The sequence below is a fragment of the Dromiciops gliroides genome, chromosome 1 (genome assembly GCF_019393635.1).
Source record: "Dromiciops gliroides isolate mDroGli1 chromosome 1, mDroGli1.pri, whole genome shotgun sequence".
NCBI lineage: Eukaryota > Metazoa > Chordata > Mammalia > Microbiotheria > Microbiotheriidae > Dromiciops > Dromiciops gliroides.
Window position 1 is genome coordinate 540,910,930 of NC_057861.1, and position 24,423 is coordinate 540,935,352.

The 24,423-nt window shown below is 37.8% G+C and overlaps 1 protein-coding gene across 9 annotated transcripts in view; it reads right to left on the bottom strand.

Annotated features, from left to right (window-relative positions):
• Positions 1-22,870, bottom strand: part of LOC122735893 (transformation/transcription domain associated protein) — a 152,901-nt gene extending 130,031 nt beyond the window's left edge. For 6 of the 9 annotated variants that reach the window (XM_043977813.1, XM_043977805.1, XM_043977800.1 and 3 more), the window contains exons 1-11: positions 21,385-21,781; positions 20,934-21,084; positions 20,487-20,536; positions 7,957-8,067; positions 6,175-6,279; positions 5,389-5,472; positions 4,953-5,009; positions 4,046-4,171; positions 3,036-3,113; positions 1,640-1,728; positions 976-1,072 (exon numbers count right to left, since the gene is read on the bottom strand). In XM_043977813.1, the coding sequence (XP_043833748.1) occupies positions 976-1,072; positions 1,640-1,728; positions 3,036-3,113; positions 4,046-4,171; positions 4,953-5,009; positions 5,389-5,472; positions 6,175-6,279; positions 7,957-8,067; positions 20,487-20,536; positions 20,934-21,033 (897 nt within the window). In that variant the 5' untranslated portion in view covers positions 21,034-21,084; positions 21,385-21,781. Of the gene's footprint in view, positions 1-975; positions 1,073-1,639; positions 1,729-3,035; positions 3,114-4,045; positions 4,172-4,952; positions 5,010-5,388; positions 5,473-6,174; positions 6,280-7,956; positions 8,068-20,486; positions 20,537-20,933; positions 21,085-21,384; positions 21,782-22,441; positions 22,625-22,771 lie in introns of those variants that run through there. The other 3 variants (XM_043977768.1, XM_043977760.1, XM_043977777.1) reach the window with 3 other exon arrangements.
• Between the last annotated feature and the right edge of the window lie 1,553 nt (positions 22,871-24,423).

The window sequence follows — 24,423 nt, forward strand, 5'->3', positions numbered from 1 at the left end:
CAACATGCATAATTTTACCTCTGGAAGGATAGTAATATAAAAAGACCAATTCAAAATGCTCTTTATAAATTTAGTTCAAACCAATTCAGTAGACTAACTGTACATAAAACGTCACATTAGATTTGTTAAATATTAACTCTATTTACTTGCTCCAAAATTAACTAAAAGTGGTAGCTTGTTAAGTTCTGATGAACTTGTACAAACACCCTGGGAGTAGGGACCCTAGAGAGTTTCAATCACTGAATCTTTGCTCAAGAACAGAACAATTCTATGAGATAAAGAAAAATATGATTTGATGTAAGAAATGGTGACATTATTAAAAGATGTGATTTAGAAATGTACTTAATAACCTATTGTCTAATTTCCTAGATATTTTAAGCTTACAAATTTTATTTCAATGATTTAAAAGCAAGCAAATTATTAATGGATACCCATTTAGAACAATAATGTTTCCCCAAAAAGTACATGCAAGTTAATTTTTAATAGATCCTACAAAACATGAATTAAAAATTATTACAATAAAGTTTTTGTGGAATGGGTTGGAATCAAAATTGTTCAATAAAAAATTTTATTTTGAGTTTTTAATTTGTTTGAGAAAGAATTGTCTATTTGAATAAAAATGGGATAAAGGAACTCAATGTTCTCTTTTCCCCTTAACCCACTAGTGAATTGAAATAGAGATGACATGAGTAATTACTTTTTTTTAAAATGATAAAGAATAAAGGAGAAATTACTTTAAAACCTAATCACAAGAATCAGTAAGAACTTGTTTGTCACACTTTTCATTTGATAATAAAAACTTTTCCACTACAACACATACATAAAAGATTACCATAGTTGTCTAACTCTCCCACACATCTTTGTCATACAATTTATAAACAGAGTTCTAAATACTTACACCTGAAAGTAATCCTACTCTTCCCTTCCCCTCATCCCAGGTTCCACAATATTTATAACTAAAATATATAAACTTACCTGGTAAATTCTTATAATATAAGCTAAAAATGACAAAGTTTTAATCTGAGCAGCAATGAAATCAGCATACAGTTCCTTATTGTATAGTTTATGTTGCCTGGAATAGAATCAAATTGGATTTACTGCATAATACTTTAACTTATTTAAGTGAACTTAGAATTAATTAAAAGAAGATTGAAGGCTATTATGCCCATAAACATGTTTAATTTTCACAAAGAGAAACGAGTAAAGCAGTAGTATCCTATTTACTACTGGGCTACTTTCCTAAAAATAAAAACAGTACCCAAGCCAAAATGTGATAAAACAAAACAGACTGAGTCCAGCCTTTACAGATGATTGACAAAGTCAAATGCAATCTGATTTTTTTGATTACTATCATTAATAATGATCAAGTTTTGTTCATGAGATAACATTTACAAAATTATTAAGTTCACAAGAGCTCTAGCTATAATTTGCTAATTTTTTCTAAATCTGAAATCAAGAAACACTATAGGAAAACAGGTTGAAAAGATTTTAAAATGTATTTCTTTACCGAATTCCTTTACAAGCTTGTCTCAAGTTTTGAGTGTCCATATTGGTATTTAATGTCAAATTGGAAGAGTATAATATTGTTCTTAATTATCAGTGCAAATTCAAATATTTCATTATTCTAAACAAATCTCACCTGGCTTGGGCAGATACCTGAATTATGATAGTATTCATTATCAATGGCACAAATTCAGCAACCACATTGTGAATATTCAGCTTGTAGAGCTAAAAACAACAAATAAATGTTAGACACCCAAATTTTTCATTTTCCAATAAATCTTTTAGACCACAGAATCACACAACCTCAGAAAGTACACCATTTATAAGATTAACATATGGTTTTGTAGATCAGGCCTAACTCAGGCCTGTCAAGTGCTTCAGCTTCTAAAATGGAATGAAACGACATACTCGTAGACCATCTAAGAGTTAACAAAAGCTATGTGCAAAGGATAGAAAAGACGTTCAGTTGAGTGCTATTTCTCTGCTCATTTTCCTATCCACTCAAGGAATGGCTTTTTTATTTAGGTCACCAAAGCCTACACTAATGGCCCAAGCCTTAGTCCACTGACCCAACTGAGTCTCAAAGCAGGGTTTCTATACCTTTTAAGAAAAAGTATCCCATGCATGACTTCATATGCATAAATGATGTCATATGCTGGCCTTCTCAATGGGTGGGTGAAGGGATAGAGGAAGGAAGGAAATTTGGAACTCAAAATTTAAAAAGATGAATGTTAAAAATAAACAAATAGGGGCGGCTAGGTGGCGCACTGGATAGAGCACCCGTCCTGGATTCAGGAGGACCTGAGTTCAAATCCAGCCTCAGACACTTACTAGCTGTGTGACCCTGGGCAAGTCACTTAACCCCAAATGCTTCACCAAATGAATGAATAAACAAATAGAGAACTAGATCTAAAAAAGAAAAGGAAAAACCTATCCCAGCATACACAAAAGATATTGCTTTTACATTGTTGGTTATATGACACTAGCTTGTCGCCATAGTGCCAATTAATTTTTTCATGGTACCTAATATTTTCAATAAACTCTTTAGAGTAAAGGAGGTTAACTGGCCATCAGCACTACTAGCATATCCTTTGAAGTCAAGGAAATACCCTTAGTAGATGTGCTCAGCAACCTGACCCTTTCCAGAGTATCCTTCAAAATGCTTCTTTATAGTCCCTTCTGTATGTTCAAGGTGAGACTAATTTAGGTTATAGCCTGAGTATGATTCCCCATTATTCTCCCCTTCTTTCCCAGGACTCTAACCCTTGCTGTTAAGCTACCTCTCCCACTGAGTCCCCCAATCACATATACATACACTCATACTCACTCTTTCTCCCTCTCCTCTATTTTCTCTCTGACACATATTTTGGATTGGTCTCCAAGATTCAAAACAAATCTACTTCCCCCCAGAAGTTCAGATGGTCTCTTTCCTACTATAAGATTCTACAGTTGCATGTCACTAAATACTGTTTTCCTAGGCTAAATAAAATTTTAATTATTGAAATCATGGTCCCAATATGTAATACACATACCTGATACATTAAAACAACAATTATGGGCAATTCAGCCAACACTTTCAAGGAAAGAGATCCTCTAGGAATTATAGAATGCTATAAGACAAAAAACACATTTGGGAATAGGTTATTATTTTGAAGCAAAAAATCTACAAGCTGATGGAGTGATAACTAACAGTACAATCAATTATTGAATACTTTTTGTTGAAAAGATTATGAACTATTATTAAAATACAAAGTATACATAACAATCATTCTGTATTTTAAAAACTTACTGAGGGGCAGCTAGGTGGCGCAGTGGATAGAGCACCGGCCTTGGAGTCAGGAGTACCTGAGTTCAAATCCGACCTCAGACACTTAACACTTACTAGCTATGTGACACTGGGCAAGTCACTTAACCCCAATTGCCTCACTAAAAAAAAAAAAAAAAATTAAAAAAAAAAAAAACCTTACTGACATTTTCAGTGTAGCCACCAAGTTTAAAAAGAGAGAGCTTGAGGATATTTATAAAGAAAGTGATTCTAATCCCCTAAAAAATTTTTCAATGTATAGTCTTAATATCTAAAATTTTCTTAATTAAAAAATGATGAAAACCAAACATAATAAATCCAGCTAGAAATCTAAATTCACATAGTAAGTTTATTCAGAGAATTTCAAAGTAATTCTTTCAATTTCCTACTTTATCCTCAAGGAGATTCAGCTAAATTATGCTAGTGATATAGGTATGGGATAGAGTATATTATTTTAATTTTATGGATGAAATTGTTACACACCCAGGTAACAAATGTAATATGCCTAGTCAAAGTTAAGAACACAATTCAGGTCTTTTCACCAATTCTTGTGCTTTCTAAGAGATTAAGTCAGACGTATATACTATTATGTAATGCATTCTTCATTTCTTTTTATGCATGGCTTTCACTTTAAAGTGAATAAAAGTACCAATAATAATGGTTATAATGGTTGGGTTGGTGATGAGGACTGTGCAAAAATCCAGTTTTACTCTAAGTAAGAGGGGGAGAAAAACTTACTGTTCTTGTCTCACTGTCATCACGTTCAGGATTTACTTTCACAGCAAGTGTTGTGATCATACCAACCATTTCTGGGGAAGGAACTGTGTTATCTGGGATCACCTGAGGATTCTCAAAATAACGATTCTAGAAGCAGAATAGAAATCAATTCTCATTTTTCTAAATCAAAACATTGCCACTCCTCAATAAAATACTCTTGAAATTCTATAAAATACAATAAGAGTATGTATAAACAAAGTAAAGCAACTGCTGAAAGCAATCAACAAACTATACATATTTTAAAGTACCTATTATAATAAAGGTTATGAATTAAATGTGCTATTTTCAAATACTCTCCAATAATCTTCCTTTACCCTATAAAAACAGAATACAAAGCCATCTGAGTTTCCTGAATATTTCCTAGTTAATAATGAAATACAATTTAAACCATCTACAAATAATGAAATACAATTTAAACCATCTACATAAGAAGATAACCAAGAATTTTGTTACAACCCAAAAAATGTACTCTATAGTTCAAAGCATCCAAAATTTGGTCCTACTAAATCTTTCCACTATCTTTATCAATATAGGGCATAAGCGGTAACTACGGACAAAGAGAAAATTTTTTCTTTTAAATGGGGAGTAAAGAAAGAAGTCATTCCTAAATCTGTTAAGAAATAACAGCAATCTAATTTGTACTTCAAAGTAAATATAATAACACATTTAAGAGTAGCTATAACACACTAACAGACTTTGTAAATAACAAATTAAAACAACTTGAATTTTAAGTTTTAACCAAGATTTTGAAAGATTAAAAATTCTTATGTAAATAGGTGCACAAAAAATAGAATGCCTGAACTGTGACATTCTATGTAGCATTGATTTCCCCCCCATCCTTATGTAAAAACATGAATTCTAAACATACCACTACTTTTGGAAGCTCCTTGTATATCTGTTTCACAAAGTCCAAAAAATGATGAATCTAAAAACATTCATAATAAAAAGATTTTTAGTATATAATTATTTTTAAATTTAATTAATTTTCAATATATAATTCTTGAGATCTTTCCAAACACATTTAAGAACATGCTCAAAAATAGGCTTCTCTATAAAGTTTCAGTAATTTAACTGTTTTAAAGCTTACATATTAGCATTTATTAAAATATTTCACACTATATTCAAGATGAATCCTCTGCCAAAAATTGACAGAAATTTTCTACCTCCACCTCTATTTTTACATTATTTTAACTTAAAGGAAGAAACATTTCTCTCAAATAAGCAGAGAAACATACATATAAAGATTTCCCAAATTAGAACATACTGTAACTAACTCACAAATGATCATAAATATAAAAACTTACTTCTTGTGTAATTGTTGGACGGAATTGTTTGTGTAGTTCAATAATTATCCTTAGACAAATAAGGACATTTTCTTCATTTTCAGTCTAAAAATAAAAGGTTTTTAAACTGAATTTTACTTCACATAAGTTTTATTCCATTTCAAATCTAAAGGCTGTAAAAAATATTTCCTAACAATTCCATCCCCAAAACATTCGACTTATCAAAAAGTGTTTTTTATTGACAGAGCAAGGATTAGTCCAGGGCACCGAATTCTTACCAGAGTTTGGTTGCATTTATTCAAATAAAGACTGACCATATACTGTCAAGAGTGAATACATTCACTCAACTGAAATAAAATAATTCAGAGACTAGGGCTTAATACAAGTGAACACTTTTTAAAGCTTGATGGGAAAGATCCTGAAAATGATGCCCACAAAATTAAATATAAATTCCATGAAACAATTCAAGACTCTAGAGGACAGAATGGCTGCAGAAGCTGATAAATGGCTTTTCCCTAAATGACATGTAAAAATGAAAATCAAAGGGGAAACAACACACCCTCTGTTTTTTCAACCATCCACTCTTATATAGTAAGCCATTATAACTGTAAAGTCCTATAAACTAAGATCTTCGAAGTTTTTGAAAGGTTTTTTCTAGTATTTCCTCAATTACATTTTTTCCTAAAATATTATATAGATCTTAACCTTCCACATAAAGCATAATCATCTCCCTTCTTCAAAAAGAAGAAAATATTAAGTCTTCATTAAACATGATTAATCAAATAGAATTCTTTTTCACACAGTTACCTCCAAGAATCGAAACATCACAGACAAAACATTTTTAGTATGAGGACGAAGATGTTCATTTGTTGGTATTCTATGAATTATTTCCAGAACTAGTTTCCGCAATTGCTAAAAGAAAAAAAAATGAATAGACTTTTAAAAAACAATTTTTTGTGATAATTAAGAGTGAAACCTCTCATTCCCCTGGGGACACAGCCATTCTGGAAGAACCAGTGAACATTTTGGCAGTCTATACATTTCTAGCTGTTATCCTTATTACTTTAAAATGGGTGTGTTTTAAAGCAGAATTGATGGGCTACTTTCTACATGGTCTAAAGACATTTTAAGTATTTCTGTTCTCTAATCTCTAAAGGTAAATTAACAAGACTACAATTTCTCTTTAACCACAAGTTTTTCACAAAATAAAATTTCCCAACCTATCAGCAGTTCAAAAGACAGAATATGGGGTGAGTGTGGTACACTGGAAAGACTATTTACACCAAGAGTCAAAGAGCTTTGGTTTTAGTCTCAGCCTCCACTGGGTACCCATAAGCACAGCACTTCCCTAGCAGTTCTGTACTTTCTAAATCAATGAAGATCCCCTCCTCACCCTGACATTCTAGGACTATGAATTTGTGATTCTTAAGAATAACAGAGGGAGGATAGAGGGGTAGAGATGTTATCTACATTTGCCATCCTATTCGCTCTCTCCTCCTGTCCCCCTTGCCTAAAATAACTGATCAGGAGCACCTGGAATAATCTTAACATCAATAAGACAAAAATGGATCTAACCATGAGTTATATCAAGAACTATAAATTTCATATTTTTAAAGATATCTTAAATCAACATTGGGCATCCCAAAATTTAAAAGTAAAGTACAATCAGCATAACTGCTTTCATCCAGTAAAAACCTTACTTGAACTGTTTCTCTAAATAATATTTCTACTATGTGATGACTCACACTTCATCTTTAACCAGTTACCAATCATTTACTAACCCATTCAAGGAACACTGATTGAGTACCTACTACATGCAAAGCATTGGGTTGGGCCAGTGTTCATAACTAAAAGATAAGGATAACTCCTACCTGAGTTTAGTCAGAGAAGAGCATTTTAATCAGTAAAGCCTTCCTAAAAGTTTAATTTCACAACTAAGGCCTTGAGAATGGCAGGATTTTGATAAATGAAGTTTTGGGAGGCTGGCAAATAGTCAGACTTTCCTGGCACAGGGAACAGCATAAGCAAAGCCACGGAGGTAAAAAAAGACCTATTGTGTATGTTTTTGGGGAATGGTTAGTGGTCCAGTGTGGCTGAAGTGAAGGAGAACACTGTGATTATAAGCCTGAAAGCTGGGCTAGAGTCAGACAGTGAAGGGAGGTGAATGCCAAGCTACAGAATTTGGATTTTTTTCAGGTAGGCAAAGGGGAACCATGAAAGACATTTGAGAATATCTACACAAATTATAACAAGAAAATCCTATCAATTGAGCAATAATGTTTGACAAAATTATCCTCAATACAGAAATCCTCACTGATTTTTAAGCCATACCATGAACTTTCTGTTTACACAGTCTTTTTTTTTTTTTTTAGTGAGGCAATTGGGGTTAAGTGACTTGCCTAGGGTCACACAGCTAGTAAGTGTTAAGTGTCTGAAGCTGGATTTGAACTCAGGTACTCCTGAATCCAGGGCTGGTGCTCTATCCACTGCACCACCTAGCTGCCCCCACAGTCTTTTTATAAATGAGGTACTAGGTCACAGGATGTCTTTCTTTTGCTAAGAAGATAATTGATATTTTAAAGAGATTACCTGTGCTGGTTTCTCTTGCAGAAACTGAACTTCTCCATCTTGTAGAAATGTAAGAAATCGAGGGATAATATGCTCTAGGAATGTAGAATACTGAGGGGATGATGTTACGTTCTATTTACAAAAAAAAAAACAAAACACAACAAAAGGAACATTTTAAGTGTTATTATCATTTTACAATTTAGAAAATAATAATTTATATACTATTGAGGCTAACGAGAGGCTCTTTTCCACAGTAACCACCAACACCCAATCTGCTTAGAATACTTTGGATAGCAATGAAAATAAATGAACATTTATTAATATTCTACTACAATGTAGAAGGCATTATAATAGATGCTATAGATAAAAATGAAAAATGGCACTCCCTAATTCAAGCACCTCACATTTGTTTGAGGGGAGGGGCGGGGGAGAAGAAGGGAGGAGACTAAGACACAAATATAATATGCAAGTATAATAAAAGGTATATAGATAGAAGCAAATGACAGAATAGTATTCTAGAAAAATCTGAGCAGAAAATCAATGAAGTTGGAATAAGGCACTAATTACACTGGAAAGATAGTTTGGAATAAGACTGTGAAGGATCTTAAAGTCTGGCTAAAAGCCTGGCTAAGGAGTCTGTATTTTATGCTCTCAGCAATAAGGAATCACTCAAGGTGGAGGAACAGGGTATGCTACAGTCTAACCTAAGTATTATGATCCAAGTGAATAATGAGTTGGAGAGCTTTAAATTACAACAGTCTGTACAAGGTGGAATAAGAGCTAGAACTAGGGGTGATGGTGCTATGAGTAGTAAAGAAAGGAAAGACAGGCAGATGTTGTGGGATGTTCAGGTAGGATTAACAGGATTTAACCCCTGATTAGATACAGGAGATGAGGAAAATAGAAGAATCAAAGACTACCCTCAGCCTGGATGATCTTAAGTCACCAGATAGTACCATCAGACAAAAAAAAAGATGGAAGGATTATGCAAGTTAGGGTTGCGGGAAGGAAGAGAATGAGTTTAATTTTTGAGAGACTGCGTATAAGGTGCTAACTGAACATCCAAGATATGTGGCAGTGAAACTAAAAGTAAATTAAGCAATGATTTGTGATAAATGAAGTCATTTACAAAAAAGTAACAGCAATTTTAAATACAATAAAATGATAGTTAAAATCCAATTCAAGAGACCTTAGCTTCAACCATACTAAAATTAGTTGATAGCTTCTCTTTCTAAAATTATACCCCATACCAAATTTTCAAACAAAAAAATTAAAAGTAGAGCATAACTCATTAATAATAATATATTATTCTATACTTTCATCACCTATTGGTACAACCATTCTGCAAAGCAATTTGGAATTCTGCCAAGAAAATGATTAAAATGTTCATATCTGAATTAAAAATTCAGAGATTTTGCTGCTGGGCATATATATACCCCACAGGAGATCAATGACAAAAGAATAGGGTCCACCTACACAAAATATTTATAGCAGCCTTTTTAAAGGAGCAAAGAACTAAAAACAAAGTCAATGCCCATGAACTGGAAAATGGATAAAAGTATGGTACATGAATGAAATGAAATACTACTAGCAATTAACAACTGATGTCTACAGAGATTCAGAGAAGAATAGGAAGACTTAAAAGAATTGATACAAAGTAAAGCAAGCAAGGGGGGAAAAGCATACATAATGGCTAAAATGTAAATAATACAAATAACAAAGCAAATGAAATTGAATGCAGCCAAAGTATCTAAAGACCAAAATTGACCCCAAAGAAGAGATAATATAAAAAGGCAATCCCCCACATACATCTTTACAGAATATGGGATGATAAGTATGGACAAATACATGTAATGCCTTTTCCATATATTCATTAATTAGGTAAACTGGCTGGGTAATGGAGGAAAAAGGATACATTAGAAAATTTAGGTGATTTAAAAAGAGGAAAAACAAAAATTTATTTTTAAAAAATGCCATCACTAGCCACCTCTCACCCCCCTCACCCCCCCACCCCCTGCCCCTTTGCAGAGGTGGAAGGTCCACAGGTGTGGAACACTGCATATATTTTCAGACTTTTTCAAAGTATCAATAGGTTTTATTGATATTTTTTTCTTCTTAAAAATAGTCCTGGGGCAGCTAGATGGCGCAGTGGTAAAGCACCGGCCCTGGATTCAGGAGTACCTGAGTTCAAATCCAGCCTCAGACACTTGACACTTATAGCTGTGTGACCCTGGGCAAGTCACTTAACCCTCATTGCCCTGCAAAAAACAACAAAAAAAGAGTAAATATCTCTGGGGGCGGCTAGATAGCACAGTGGATAAAGCACCGGCCCTGGATTCAGGAGGACCTGAGTTCAAATTCGGCCTCAGCCACTTGACACTTACTAGCTGTGTGACCCTGGGCAAGTCACTTAACCCCCATTGCCCCGCAAAAAACAAAAAAAACAAACAAACAAAAATAGTCCTTGTTAGGGGGCGGAGCCAAGATGGTGGAGAAAAGACATTAAATGCAGAGTTCCTGATACAATTACCCCCAAAAACAGCAATAAAAGAACCCCTGGAGCAGAAAAACCCACAAAAATATGGGCTGAAATTATTTTCCAGCTATAGATAAATTAAAGGGGGCCATGCTGGGCTGTGAGTAAAGTCCAACCCCACGATCAGGCTGACAGAAACCCAGGGCACGCCGTACCAAAAGAAGTTAACCCACAAGCCTCCGAATCAGCGGCAGCACCAGTGTCTTCTGGAACAGAGCTTGCGGTTGGGTGAGAGGGCTGAACAGCTGTCCAGGGGGTGGAGGGGGAGTGCAAGGGTATCAGCAGGACCTAGGGAGGATTTCAGCTGTCCCACCCCAGAGGGGAACCAGGAAGAAATCCTCAGTGGTGGAAGGCCCAGGTCGGGGAGGGGCGCAGGCTCCTCAGAGCTAAAAACCACCACAGTGCTCTGCTGGCTGGTTAACTAGCAAGTTGGCTTGAGGTTATCTTCAGATCACAGAACAGGCCAGGTAAGAGAAAAATCTGCTCTCCCTCAAACCAAAGCCCCTGGGGCCCTCTCAAGCTGGGGACAGTAGTGTAGCCGAGAAGCAGGGCCCCCCAGTGGAGAACTAAAAGTCAAATAAAAGATGAGCAAGCAAAGAAAGTTTAGAACTATAGAAAGTTTCTTTAGCAACAAGGAAGATCGAGGTGCACCCTCAGAAGAAGAAATCAACCTCAGGGCTCCTACATCCAAAGCTTCCAAGAAAACTGAACTGGTCTCAGGCCATGGAAGCTCTCAAAAGAGACTTTGAAGAGAAAGTAGGAGAGAGAGAAGGAAGATGTAGAGAGAGAGAGGAAAGAATAGAAAGAGAAATGAGAGAGATGCAGGAGAGTCATGAGAAAAAAGTCAACAGTTTGAAAAGTCAAATGGAAAAGGAGACAAAAAAGTTGTCTGATGAAAATAATTGCCTAAGAATTAGGATTGAACAAGTGGAAGCTAGTGACCCTATGAGAAACCAAGACACAGTAAATAAAGCAAATCCAACTGAATGAAAAAATAGAGGGCAATGCAGCTGACCTGGAAAATAACCAGGAGAGATAATTTGAAAATCATTGGACTACCTGAAAACCATGACCAAAATAAGAACTTAGACACCATCCTCCAAGAGATTTTCAGGGAAAACTGCCCTGATATTCTAGAAGTTAAAATAGAAATTGAAAGAATCCACTGATCACCTCCTGAAAGAGATCCCAAAATGAAAACCTCCAGGAATATTATAGCCAAATTCCAGAACTCCCAGGTCAAGGAGAAAATATGGCAAGCAGCTAGAAAAAAGGAATTCAAATACTGTGGAGCTCCAATAAGGATAAAACAAGATCTAGCAGCATCTACATTAAAGGATCAGAGGGCATGGAATATGATATTCCAGATGGCAAAGGAACTGGGACTACAACCAAGAATCACGTACCCAGCAAAACTGTGTATAATCTTTCAGAGGAAAAAATGGGTCTTCAATAAAAAAAGAGGACTTTCAGGCATTTGTGATAAAAAGACCTAAACTGAATAGAAAATTTGACTTTCAAATACAAGACCCTGGAGAATCATAAAAAGGTAAACAGGAAAAAGAAACCACAAGGGACATTAAAAGGCTAAACTGGGGGTAGCTAGGTGGTGCAGTGGATAGAGCACCAGCCCTGGATTCAGGAAGATCTGAGTTCAAATCCGGCCTCAGATGCTTGACACTTAGTAGCTGTGTGATCCTGGGCAAGTCACTTAACCCCAATTGCCTCACAAAAAAAAAAAAAAAAGGCTACTGTTTACATTCATACATGAGAAAATAATATTTCCAAATCATAAGAACTTTTTCAGTAAGGAATACAGAGAGGACATAGGTCTGAACTGAATATGAACAGATGGTAACTGTAAAGCATTTATTTTTTGTATATCCCTGTTCTTTGTGGAGCAAACAGGGTGGGTTGTCTTATGTCTGGGATCAGATTTGGGGCTCAGGGCCTCCTGGGCCCAGGGCTGGTGCTTTGTCCACTGTGCCACCTAGCTAACCCATGACCATGATGACATTTTAAAAATAGGGGTGAGGGGTAGGAGGAATAGACTGGGGGAGGGGAAAGGGGAGAGGTAGCTCACATGAAGGAAACAAGAAAAAAGCTTATGGAGGGGAGGAAAAGAGGGGGAAGGAGTGGGGGAGTGAGTGAATAAATCTTATTATCATCAGAATTGGCTCAAAGAGGGAACAATCAAACGGTTATAGTAATATTTTTGCCCTGAGGAAAAGTGGGAGGGGAAGGAGATGGGGGGGAGGGGGGGAGAGGGGAAGGAAGAAAGGGAAGTTTGGAGGAGGGAGCTACAAAAAACAAAACACTTCCCAAAGGTGAAGATGTTCTGCATAACAGCACATGTATGACATATATTGAATTGCTTGATTTCATAGGGAGAGTTGAGGAGAGAGGGAAAAAAATTTAGAAAACAGAATTAGCTCAAAACCTTAACCTCATCAGAGGGACTCAAGGAGGGAATAACTTACACACCCAATTGGGAGGAGTAATCTATTTAACCCTACAGGAAAGTAGGAGGGGAAGAGGATAAGGAGGGAAGGGTAAATGAAGGGAGGGCTGAGCAGGGGAGGGGGCAGTCAGTAGCAAAACACTTTTAAGGAGGAATAGGGCAAAATAAGATAGAAAATAGAGTAAACATCACTGGAAGGGAATAGAATGGAGGGAAATAGTTATGATGATTGACTACAATGGCAAAATGTATGGTACCTACTCTGCTGAGCTATTGTGAAGAAAATTCTTTATCGAGTTTAAGGTACTATATAAAAGTTATGATGAACAGGATGCTATCAGAAAAACCTGGAAAGATCTAAATGAACTGAGGCAGAGAGAAATGTACTGTATACAAAATAACAGCAATAGTGTAAGATAATCTGCTGGGAAGCATGTGTTTATTTTCAGCAAGGCAATGATCCAATATAACTGAAGAACTTATGAAAATTGCAATACACCTACAAACAAAGAAGTGATGGTATCTGAAAACAGTCTGAAACACATTTCCTTTTTTGACAATTTCTTAATTTGAAGTTTTGTTTTTATCTGTATTCTCTTACAACCTAGCTAATGTAGAGTTGTTTTCCATGAAAAAAAAAATAGTCCTTGTTAGATGGAATGGCTCTCTATGGGATGGAAAGAGGAAGAGGTGGGATTCCAGGAAAGTTAGAAAATGTGAAAACAAGATATCAGTAAAAAAAATTTTAATGCCATCACTTAAATTCTAAATTCTAATAGTATAATAAAGCTGTAGCATATTCAAGGACAGGATTATTTTTTGTTCCCACCATAATTTTAACTCATTGTTTTGATCCATGTGAATTTCTTATGCAATTTAAACTGGGAGGTCTGTTTTTTTCTAAACTATTAAATGAGTAAATAGAGCATCAAATTCCGCCCCAAAGTTTAAACATCTAAATAGATAAGAAACTGAATGTCAGGTACAAGAAACAGCTATCAAGCCAATATGACTGGGAAGTACAGTGCATAAAAGGAAGTAATATGAAAAAGTGGAAAAGTAATATGGAAAGTATTGTTAAGGGCTAAAATTCTAGCTAAACTGTCTAAAATATCTAATGAGTGGTCGCCAATAAACCATAAGCTTTAGCAAGAGTTAGACTTTTAAGCATTTATTAAGGAGAATAAGAATTTGGTAAAGAGAGAGAAAGGCCTAGATTCCTATCTATTAAAGGGAGAGCACATTTCTAGCTCCACTCTCCACCAGAGTCCCAAGGAAAGAGCCCCAGAGTCAGCGCCAGTCTCTTCCTTCCTCCTCCCACTAGTCTGCGTCACTTCCTCCCGCCAAAGAAAAGACTCCTAGTCTTGCCCTCAAAGACCTTCGCTTCATGGGCAGAACTCTTCTACAGTAAGTATCCAGCAGGTGGCGTCATTCCAATCGTTACAGTGTGGAAAAAGAAGTAATATGGAAAAGTAGGTGAAAGCCATATAGTGAAGAGCTCTAAAAGCCTTATTTACATTTTATCCTAGAGGTGAAAAGAAGTCATTAAAGATTTTTCTTTGGGGGGTAGGAGGGAAAAGGATGTTATATGATCAGATCTATATTTGAGAATTATCAATTGGATAGCTGTATGGATGCACTAGAAAGGAGAGAAACTAACTGAAGGCAGTGAGACAACTTAGGAAAGGTTTGTAATAGTCAAGATGAAATTAAGGGTCTGAACAAGAGTGGTTGCCGTATGATTACAGAAAGGTAAGGAAAAGAATCGACAAGACTTAGCAAATAATTAGATACTGGAATTGAGACAGAAAAGAATCAAAGATTACTACTCCAAGGCTGGGGCTGTCCTTCCCGAAATTGGAACAGTATGCTGACATATTAGGTTTGGATAGAAATCAGCAATTATGGACAAGGTAAATCTGATATGCCTCGGAAAGAACGAGATGATAGAATACAAATAGGACTAATGTTCAGGAGACACAGAAAGGCTATATAAATGTTTTGGGGTCTGTACAGAGATAAGAACTGAACCCAGAAAAGCTACTGAACTCACAAAGGGAAACAGTGTAGAAAGATAAGAGGGTGCAGGCAGTACAGAGCCGTGAAGGGATACCTTCACAGTGGTTAGACATGCTGTGGAGCAGGAAACAACTGGGAGAAGTGTAGAGGTCTGAGTTAAGCCCCCATACTCCTATAATATCAGCCAGGGCTTTTGCAAAGCAAGGACACAGGCCTGAGTTAACAGTTAACTCTGTCCCCAAGTGAACTGACCTGTGACCCAGTTGAGGGCCCTTTGAGCAAGAAAAAAATAAATTTTTTTTTTAGGATTCGGAGAGGGGGGCAGCTAGATGGTTCAGTGGATAGAGCACCGGCCCTGGAGTCAGGAGTACCTGAGTTCAAATCCGGCCTCAGACACTTAACACTTACTAGCTGTGTGACCCTGGGCAAGTCACTTAACCCCAATTGCCTCACTAAAATTAAATTAAATTTTTTTTAAAAATAATTTAAAAAAAAAGGATTTGGAGAGGGAACTCCTGAGATCCCAAAGAACCTCTTCCCTTACTGCTTTTTACCTTCATGCCAGTGATTTTATTTGTTTTAAATTTTCCTGAACTGCTTCTACCTGAGTGAACTGGAATGTATTTTTAGCACAAGGATTATTTATTTAAACCTCTGGGCTCTGAGTAACCAACCCATTGAAACAGATAAAGAATAGTGACCAGAATACAGAGAATGAGGATCCATCAAAGGAGACAAAGAAAGAAAAGTCAGACTCATAGAAAAAGAATCAAAAGATAAGAGCATCACAGAAGTCAAGGGAGAAAAAAGAGTATTTACAGCAGACTCAAAAACTATACCAGGCAGAATGACAACTGAGGAAAGGTCACTGGGCTGCTTACTGAGTGACTTAACAGTTAAGAGATTACTGGTAACTTTTTAGAGGGCATCTTCAGTTTAATGATGAAGTCATAAGTCAAACTGTAAGAGAAACCAGGTAAAGATGAGGAAAATGGAGATAATGAGCATAGACAACCTCTTCTAGTAGTTTGGCTGTGAGAGAGGAGATATAGGTCAAAAGCTTAAGATAGCAGTCAAGCAAAAGGTTTTTTAAGGATGGGTGAAAGAAATGGTTACATTTGTAGGCAGCAGGGAAGGAACCAGGGGAAGAGAGACTGAAGATGAGAAAAAGAGAAGGAAAGAATGAGGTAAGATCCTGCAGAAGACAGGAGGATGGGATTACAGGCTGGGGAGAAATTGGCTAAAACCAAGAGAAGGGTCACCTCTTGATCATCAGAGGCTGGAAGCAATAGAAGAAATTAGGAGTGGGGAGGCAGAGTTGGGGAGAGGGGAAAATAGCATAAAGATGGATTTTGAAATGTAAGATGGCTGAAATCTGAAAACACAAACTTCTGACTATACATCTAAGCATCCTGGGGGTTTTCCAACTCAACTATAGCAAGCTGCAGAGAATTCTTGTTTCTCTACAAAACCAGGGTTTTCTCCATTACCATACAAAATGGAAACACAATCACTGGAACATAAGCTGAATCCAGCTACAGAAGGGCAGTATTATAAACCTATGAGGTTAAACTACCAAAAAAATTATTTTATAGAGCTAGAAAAAATAGTAAAATTCATCTGAAAAAGCAAGAGGTCAAGAATCTCAAGGGAATTAATGAAAAGAAAATGCAAAGAAAAGTAGCCTAGATGAACCAGATCTAAAACTATATTATAAAGCAGCAATCATCAAAAATATATGGTACTGGGCAGCTAGGTGGCACAGTGGATAGAGCACCAGCTCTGGATTCAGGAGGACCTGAGTTCAAATCCAGCCTCAGACACTTAACACTTACTAGCTGTGTGACCCTGGGCAAGTCACTTAACCCTAATTGCCTCACCAAAAAAACCCAAAAATATATATATGGTACTGGCTAAGAAACAGAAAGATGGATCAGTGGAATATGTTAGGCACACAAGACACAGCAGTAAATGATTACAGTAATCTACTGTTTGATAAGCTCAAAGATTCAAGCTTCTGGGACAAGAACTCACTATTTGATAAAAACTGCTTGAAAAACTGGAAAATAGTATGGCAGAAATTAGGCACAGACCGACATCTTACACTGTATACCAAAATAAGGTCAAAATAAGTACATGATTTAGACATAAAGGATGATACCAAATTAGGAAAGTAATAGTTTACCTGTCAGAGCTATGAAAAGGGGAAGAATTTATGACCAAAAAAGGAATAGAGAATGTTATGAAATGCAAAACAGAAAATTTTGATTACATTAAATTTAAAAGATTTTGCACAAACAAAACCAGTGCAACCAAGATTAGGAGGAAAGCAGAAAGCTGGGAAACAATTTTTACAGCCAGTGTTTCTGATAAAGGCCTCATTTCTAAAATAGAAAACTAAATCAGATTTATAAGAAAACAAGTCATTCCCCAATTGAGAAATGGTTAAAGGATATAAACATGCATTTTTCAGATGACAAAATTAAAGCTAAGTATAGTTATATGAAAAACTGTTTTCAATCACCATTGATTAAAGAAATGCAAATTAAAACAACTCTTGAGGTACCACCTCACACCTATCAGATGGCTAATATGACAAAAAGGGAAAATGATAAATGTTGGAGATGTGGGAAAACTGCAACACTAATGCATGGTTAGTGGAATTGAGAACTGATCCCAACCATTGTGGAGAACAATTTGGAACTATGCCCAAAGGTCTATGGAGCTGTGCATACCCTTTGACACAGCAATACCACTACTAGGTCTATATCCTAAAGAGATCATAAAAAATGGGAAAGAACCCACATGTACAAAAATATTTATAGCAGCTCTTTTTGCGGTGGCAAAGAATTGGAAATTGAGAGGATACCCATCAATTGGGAAATGGCTGAACAAGTTGTGGTATATGAATGTAATGGAATACTACTGTGCCGTAAGAAATGATGAGCAGGCTGATTTCAGAAAAACCTGGAAAGACATACATGAATTGATGCTGAGTGAAGTGAGCAGAACAAGCAGAACATTGTACACAGTAACAGCAACATTATGCAATAATCAACTGTGATAGAATTAGCTCTTCTCAGCAATACAATGATCCAAGACAATGCCAAAAGACTCATGATGGAAAATGCTCTCCACATCCAGAAAAAGAACTATGGAGTCTGAATGCAGACCAAAGCATACTATTTTCACTTATTTGTTGTTCTTTTGGTTTTTCTTTCTTGTGGTTTTCCCCTTTGATCTGATTCTTCTTTTATAACATGACTAAAGTGGAAATATGTTTAACATGATTGTACATATATAATCTATATCAGATTACTTGCTGTCTTGGAGAGGGGGGAGGGAAGAAGGGAGGGAGAAAAATTTAGAAAGGAATGTTGAAAACTAAAAAAAACACTATCAGTTATTTAAAAAATAAACATGAGGGGCAGCTAGGTGGTGCAGTGGATAGAGCACCAGCCCTGGAGTCAAGAAGACCCGAGTTCAAATCCGGCCTCAGACACTTGACACTTACTAGCTGTGTGACCCTGGGCAAGTAACTTAACCCCAATTGCCTCACCAAAAATAATAATAATAATAATATAGAAAAAATAAAAAATAAACATGAGGTTTTGAAATAAATCCTGATATCTGTAAAAAGAAAAAAATCTAACTCATTTAAAAATAAAAGGATCACAGAATCCTAGATTTGGAACTAGAAATAACTTTTAGGAAACATGGTAAAACCCTTTATTTTACAGATGAAATAAAGTGAGATGCAAAAAGATTATGTGACTTTCCCAAGCTTACAACAATGGTGACTGGCAGATCTACGTGTAGATCTGAGTGCTCTGATCCAGCACTCCTGCCAATGCAGCATACTGTAACGCCTCAATACATTATTAGGTACAAATAAGCAAAAGGATGGTGGTGATTACAGATCCTAAACAAGAACTTAAGAAAACTTGAAGGGACAGCTAGGTGGCGCAGTGGATAGAGCACTGGCCTTGGAGTCGGGAGTACCTGAGTTCAAATCCAGCCTCAGACACTTAACACTTACTAGCTGTGTGACCCTGGGCAAGTCACTTAACCCCAATTGCCTCACTAAAAAAAAAAGAAAAGAAAAAAGAAAACTTGAAATTTATAACTTGTTTCCATTTCTATCCTAAAACAATTTATCGGGGACAGCTAGGTGGTGCAGTGGATAGAGCACTAGCCCTGGAGTCAGGAGTACCTGAGCTCAAATCCGGCCTCAGACACTTAACACTTACTAGCTGTGTGACCCTGGGCAAGTCACTTAACCCCAATTGCCTCACTAAAAAAAAAAAAATTTATCTCATGCTATAAAAAGTATAATAAAATCTACATTCACTACAATTCAACAATTATTAAGCACCTACTACAGGCCAAGCACTGTGATAAACACTGGAAGTACAACAAAAACAAAACATTCCCAACCTCAAGATTACATTCTATACCAGCATTTGCATAGGTATATAAATACCTAGGAGGTTACTAGGTAGCAAGGGATAAGTGCAAGACCAGGAGTCAGCAAGACTTGAATTCATATGTTGCCTCAGGCAATACTAGAAGCTTGACTCTAGTCAAGTCACTTAAATTCTCTGCCTCAATTTCACCAGTTATAAAATAAGGATAATAACAGGACCTATCAGGCAGAGCTGCTGTAAGAATAAAATGAGATTATTGTAAAGTGATTTGCAAACTTTAAAGCACTATATAAATGCAGCTATTATGAATATTGATAACAACATTAATTTTTATTAAGAAATGCAAATTATATATAGAAACTAATTTCAAAGCAGAACATTAATTAAAGGACTGGAAGAAGTTTTGTGTGGAAAGTGACACCTGAGCTGGGCTGTGAAGAAATTTAGAAATTCTAAGTGGCAGAAGTACATTGCAAACCTCTGCAAAGGCTCAAAATAAAGAGATGAAATTTCAGGTATATGGAAGTTAGTAGGTCAGTTTCACTGGAATATAGAGTGTAGGAATAAGAGTAACATAAATCAAGAGTGGAAAGGTAGGCAGCAATCATATTGTGGAAGGCTTTAAACACCAGGCTGAGGATTTCTTTATTTTTTCCTAGAGACAACAGGAAGACACTCAAGATTTTTGAGTAGGAATATGACATGGTCAAATGTGTATTTTAAGAATATAAATTTGGCAGTGTGAAGGATGGATTGGAAAAAAGAGGGAACTGGCTGTTGGGAGATCAATTAGGAGGTTACTATGGTAATCTAGGCAAGAAAGCGATGAATAAGACTAACAGCAGTATGAGTGGAGAGAAGGGAAAAGATGTAAAATGTTATTGAAATAGAAATGTCAAAAACTTGGCAACTAAGAGGATATAGAGAATGATGACAAGTCATGGATATTCCAATGTTGGGAATATAGATGAATAGAAGGATGGTAAGGCCCTAAAAATAAAAGAAGACATAAGTCATCAAATATACTTTCTAAACAAATTAAAAAGGAAACCAAAACTGAGAGAACTTGGATATAGGTGCAAAATAGAAACAAAGTTTTAAAAGGTACCTCAAAATTTTCACTAACTTCTTGCATCATTTTCAGTTTTGTTTCATCAGCTGTAAAAAGTGAAATATACTCAAGTTATTGACATTTTTTTTTAAATCTTACAACTATTAGATTTACTTTGAAAAAGAAGCAATCAGATCTTATCAGTTTGAATATCATGGCCCTCTATAAAAAGGCATATAACTAAGTCCCTATTACCACTCATACCACACATCCACCAGTCACACATCCAGGCACAAGTGCGCGCGCACATACATTCATATACAGACAAACATTTGCCTCTTTAGGGCTCCAAATAATAATATCCATCATTTTGCTTCCCTACAAAAAGGGGAAAGGATGTAAAGTGAGCTTTAATGCCATCATTTATCTCACTGTGCACATCAATTACTAAGTCATATTATGATGTGTCCTGAAATGGCAATAGGGGAAAACAAATCAACTTACGTGTATTTACATCTGTAAGAGCAGCCACAAACTGAAGGTATTTTTTCATCAGAGTGGTTTGGTCAACCACTGTGGCCCCGGGTGTTGCAACAAATGCCATTTTTCTTTTGAGTTAGTTTCTGTTTCTTAGAAGAATGGAGTCAGGGCCAACCTATTTTTATAAAAAGGCACAGATTATTTCAGTTTTCCAGGACATAAGCCTGTAAGTATCCTAAAGCTCAATTCTGAACATGCTTATTTATTTCAGAAAATTCTGCCTAAAAACCCCAATACAAAGCAATTTAATTCATGAATTTTTAAAAAGTTTTTTAATAACCTAAAATTCACATTTCTGCTACCCTTTAAATATATGAAACGTGCAACTTTTTTCTTTAATGGCCATGCTTCTTCAACTTTAAATGATGGGTGAAACTTTAGAGGAACATCTTCCTAAGCTACAAAATTCATTTACCCAAATTAATTTCCAGGCCCCTCTCTCCTTTTCTTTTCAGTCAGGATAGATGTGCACTTAGAGAGAAAAAAGAGAAGGGGTTCTTCTGATTCATGTTCCCTTGATAACCGCAAACTCTCACTCACAGATGATGGGAACAATGTAACTTGTGTGGATCCGTTCTAGTCCCAGAGACACAACAGAGGCGGCTCCCCAGGATCACAGAAGTCCAGGGCCCCCAACCCCAGCAATGTTATTTTTAAAAGCCCCCAAAAAGCAAGTTGGTATCAGAGGTCCCAGAGTAGGTACCCCCAGGGCTTGAGATCTATTTAAATGAAGGTCAGATAGTGAGTGATTTGGCTGTGGATAGGTTACTGGTTTTCAGGAGTGCCTGGCTTCTGGGGTGCCCCGAAAAGCTCCTCCCCTTATTCCTACCAACCCTCCTATGCCCTTCCCCTCCTTCACCTCCCAGACAGTTGGAGGGCCCCCCCCCCGCACCCCCCACCCGTAAACTACTAAAGAGAAGATCAGAGGTAGGCGGGTCTCTGGGTACCCACTTCCGGGTAGCTTCCCACACACACACACCCCTCCACCTTGCCCAGTCCTTTCCCGGAAAACCTCCCGGTTTCCTCCATCCCAGGCCTCCCAAGCCCCGAGTAAGCAGCAGGCCCTCGGACAGGACTCCCTCGCCAAGACCCCCGCCCCGCCCCCTAGTCCTACAACGCCTGCAAGACCGCCTCCACGCCGGGTGGTGGCGCTGCCACCGCTAACCTGATCGCTCTCTCTAGACCGCGGGCTGAGACCGGAGCTTCACGCAGGGAGGCGAGGATTGGTATCACACCCCCCCCCGCCCCAAGTGGGCCCTTCCACTCCGCTGGAGGGCGGAGATTGGGGTGTCACCTCTTCCCAGACCCAAACTGGACCTCAAACACTCCTCCGGTTCACTTCTTTGTTGCAAGACTGGAGGGTTCGCCGTTGCCCGGACCGGTGCTACGGTACCCGCAGAGGATCAATTCCAAAAGCCGCCTCGGCCTTTCCCTCGTTCCGCACCCCAAACCCCACCCCCACCTTATCCTACCTAGGAGTAATATGGAGGTGGAAAGCTTCAAAATGAAACCCCTGGCCCCGTCTCGGCCGAAAGTGAGTAAGGAAGTGAATGGAAGAGGCTCTCGCGCAGTCAGGACCTTTCCGCCCCAGCATCACCCTCAACTACGTCCGGGGCTGGAAAGGCCTCCTGACTCCCTTGCACCGGAGCGCCGGACGGCCTCGCCTGCGCACGCGCTCAGCAATCCCGGCTGGCCGCAGAGCCCCGCCACAACCCACGAACCCCTCCTCCCCCCAAGAAGCACACTCCCTCCCCCGCATCTCCCCGCCGGGGAACGTTCGGAGGGAACCTTTGCTCACTCACCCTGAGAGGCTGCAGCTCTTCCCGCAGCAAGAAGGCCCATGGCTCTCTGAGCAAAGCTGCCGCCCTGCGGAGTCCCCGCCCCGGCTTAAAGCGACAGGCTCTTTCCCAGTGCTGCCCCCGCGCACCAGCCAGCCAATCAAAAAATTTGTGCCCAGACGCAGCACCACTCAGGTGTCACCTACGGGGAACTGGGTGCGGCCTGGCCCGGAGCTGGCGGGGAAAAAAGTACCCTCACAGTAATTGACATCTCCCGGGAGGAGTGAAAGGGTCGACCCTTCCAAAAAGTGTGAATCCCGGCTAATCCCTTTAAATGCTAAGCACCCAGGACTGTAGGGACTGGGCTAAAAGTCTTCGCAATAGCCCAGCAATTGTGTCCTTCCCACAAGTACTAAGTATCTTGTTAGTTGTTTGTTTCCTCCATCCTAGAACAGAGCAGCGCTGCTAATAGATAAATATGAGTAAATTGCATTTCATTTCCTTAATCTTCCCAGTATATTTTCTCACTCCTGGTTAGAGGAGGTGGCAACAACCCCAAAGTCTGTGCATAGGACTGCATACTCAGAGTTTGGAGGCAGAGAGGCCTGAAAGATCTTTCCCTTTGGATTAAGTTGTTGTTCAGTCCTGTCTGACTCTTTGTAATCCCATGGACAGTAACATGCTGGACCCTCCTCAAGTCTGTTCAAGTTCATGTTCATTGCTTCCCTGACATCTAATCCTCTGCCATCCTCTTCTTTTGCCTTCAATTTTTCCCAACATCTGGGTCTTTTCCACCGGGTCCTGTCTTCTCATTATGTGGCCAAAGTATTTCAGCTATAGCTTTAGTATTTGATCTTCCAGTGAATAGTTTGAATTAATTTCTTAAAGTATTGACTGATTTGATCTCCTGACTATCCAAAAGACTCAAATGTCTTCTCCACTACCACAATTCTAAAGTCCCTGTTCAACAGCACTCAGCTTTTCTTATGATCCAGCTCTCACAGCCATATATTGCTACTGGAAAAACCCTAGCTGAGTATACAGACCTTTGTGGGCAAGGTGATGTCTCTCTCTGCTTTTTATTATGCTGTCCAAATTTGCCATACCTTTCTTTCCGAGGAACAAATGTCTTTTAATTTCATGGCTATAATCTCTGTCTGCAGTGATTTTAAACCCAAGAATAAGACCAGTTACCATGATCTTAGATTTTTTGATGCTAAGCTTCAAAGGAGCTTTTATACTCTCCTCTTTCACCCTCATCAAAAGGCTGAATTCCTCTTCTCTTTCTGATATCAGAGTGGTGTCATCTGCATATCTGAGATTGTTGATATTTCTTTGAACAATCTTAATTCCAGCTTTTGATTCATGCAGTCTAGCATTTCACATTGTAAGGGGCTAAAATTCTAGCTATGATGTCTAAAATCTAATGAGTGGTTGCCCCAAATTAGAAGCTTTACCAAGAGTTTAGACTTTGAAATATTTATTAAGGTGCATTAGAATCTAGTGATCAAAGAGAAAAAGGCCAAGATTCCTTCATCTATCTAAGGGAGCCAGCATCTCTCCTCCACCCAAGCCGAGGCCCCAATTGTATGTCTGTCTATCACAGAAAAGGACATTTTGGCACACAAGGAATTGTGGACTCAGTAAAAAGGGTTTGGATTGCCCCTGGAGTTACT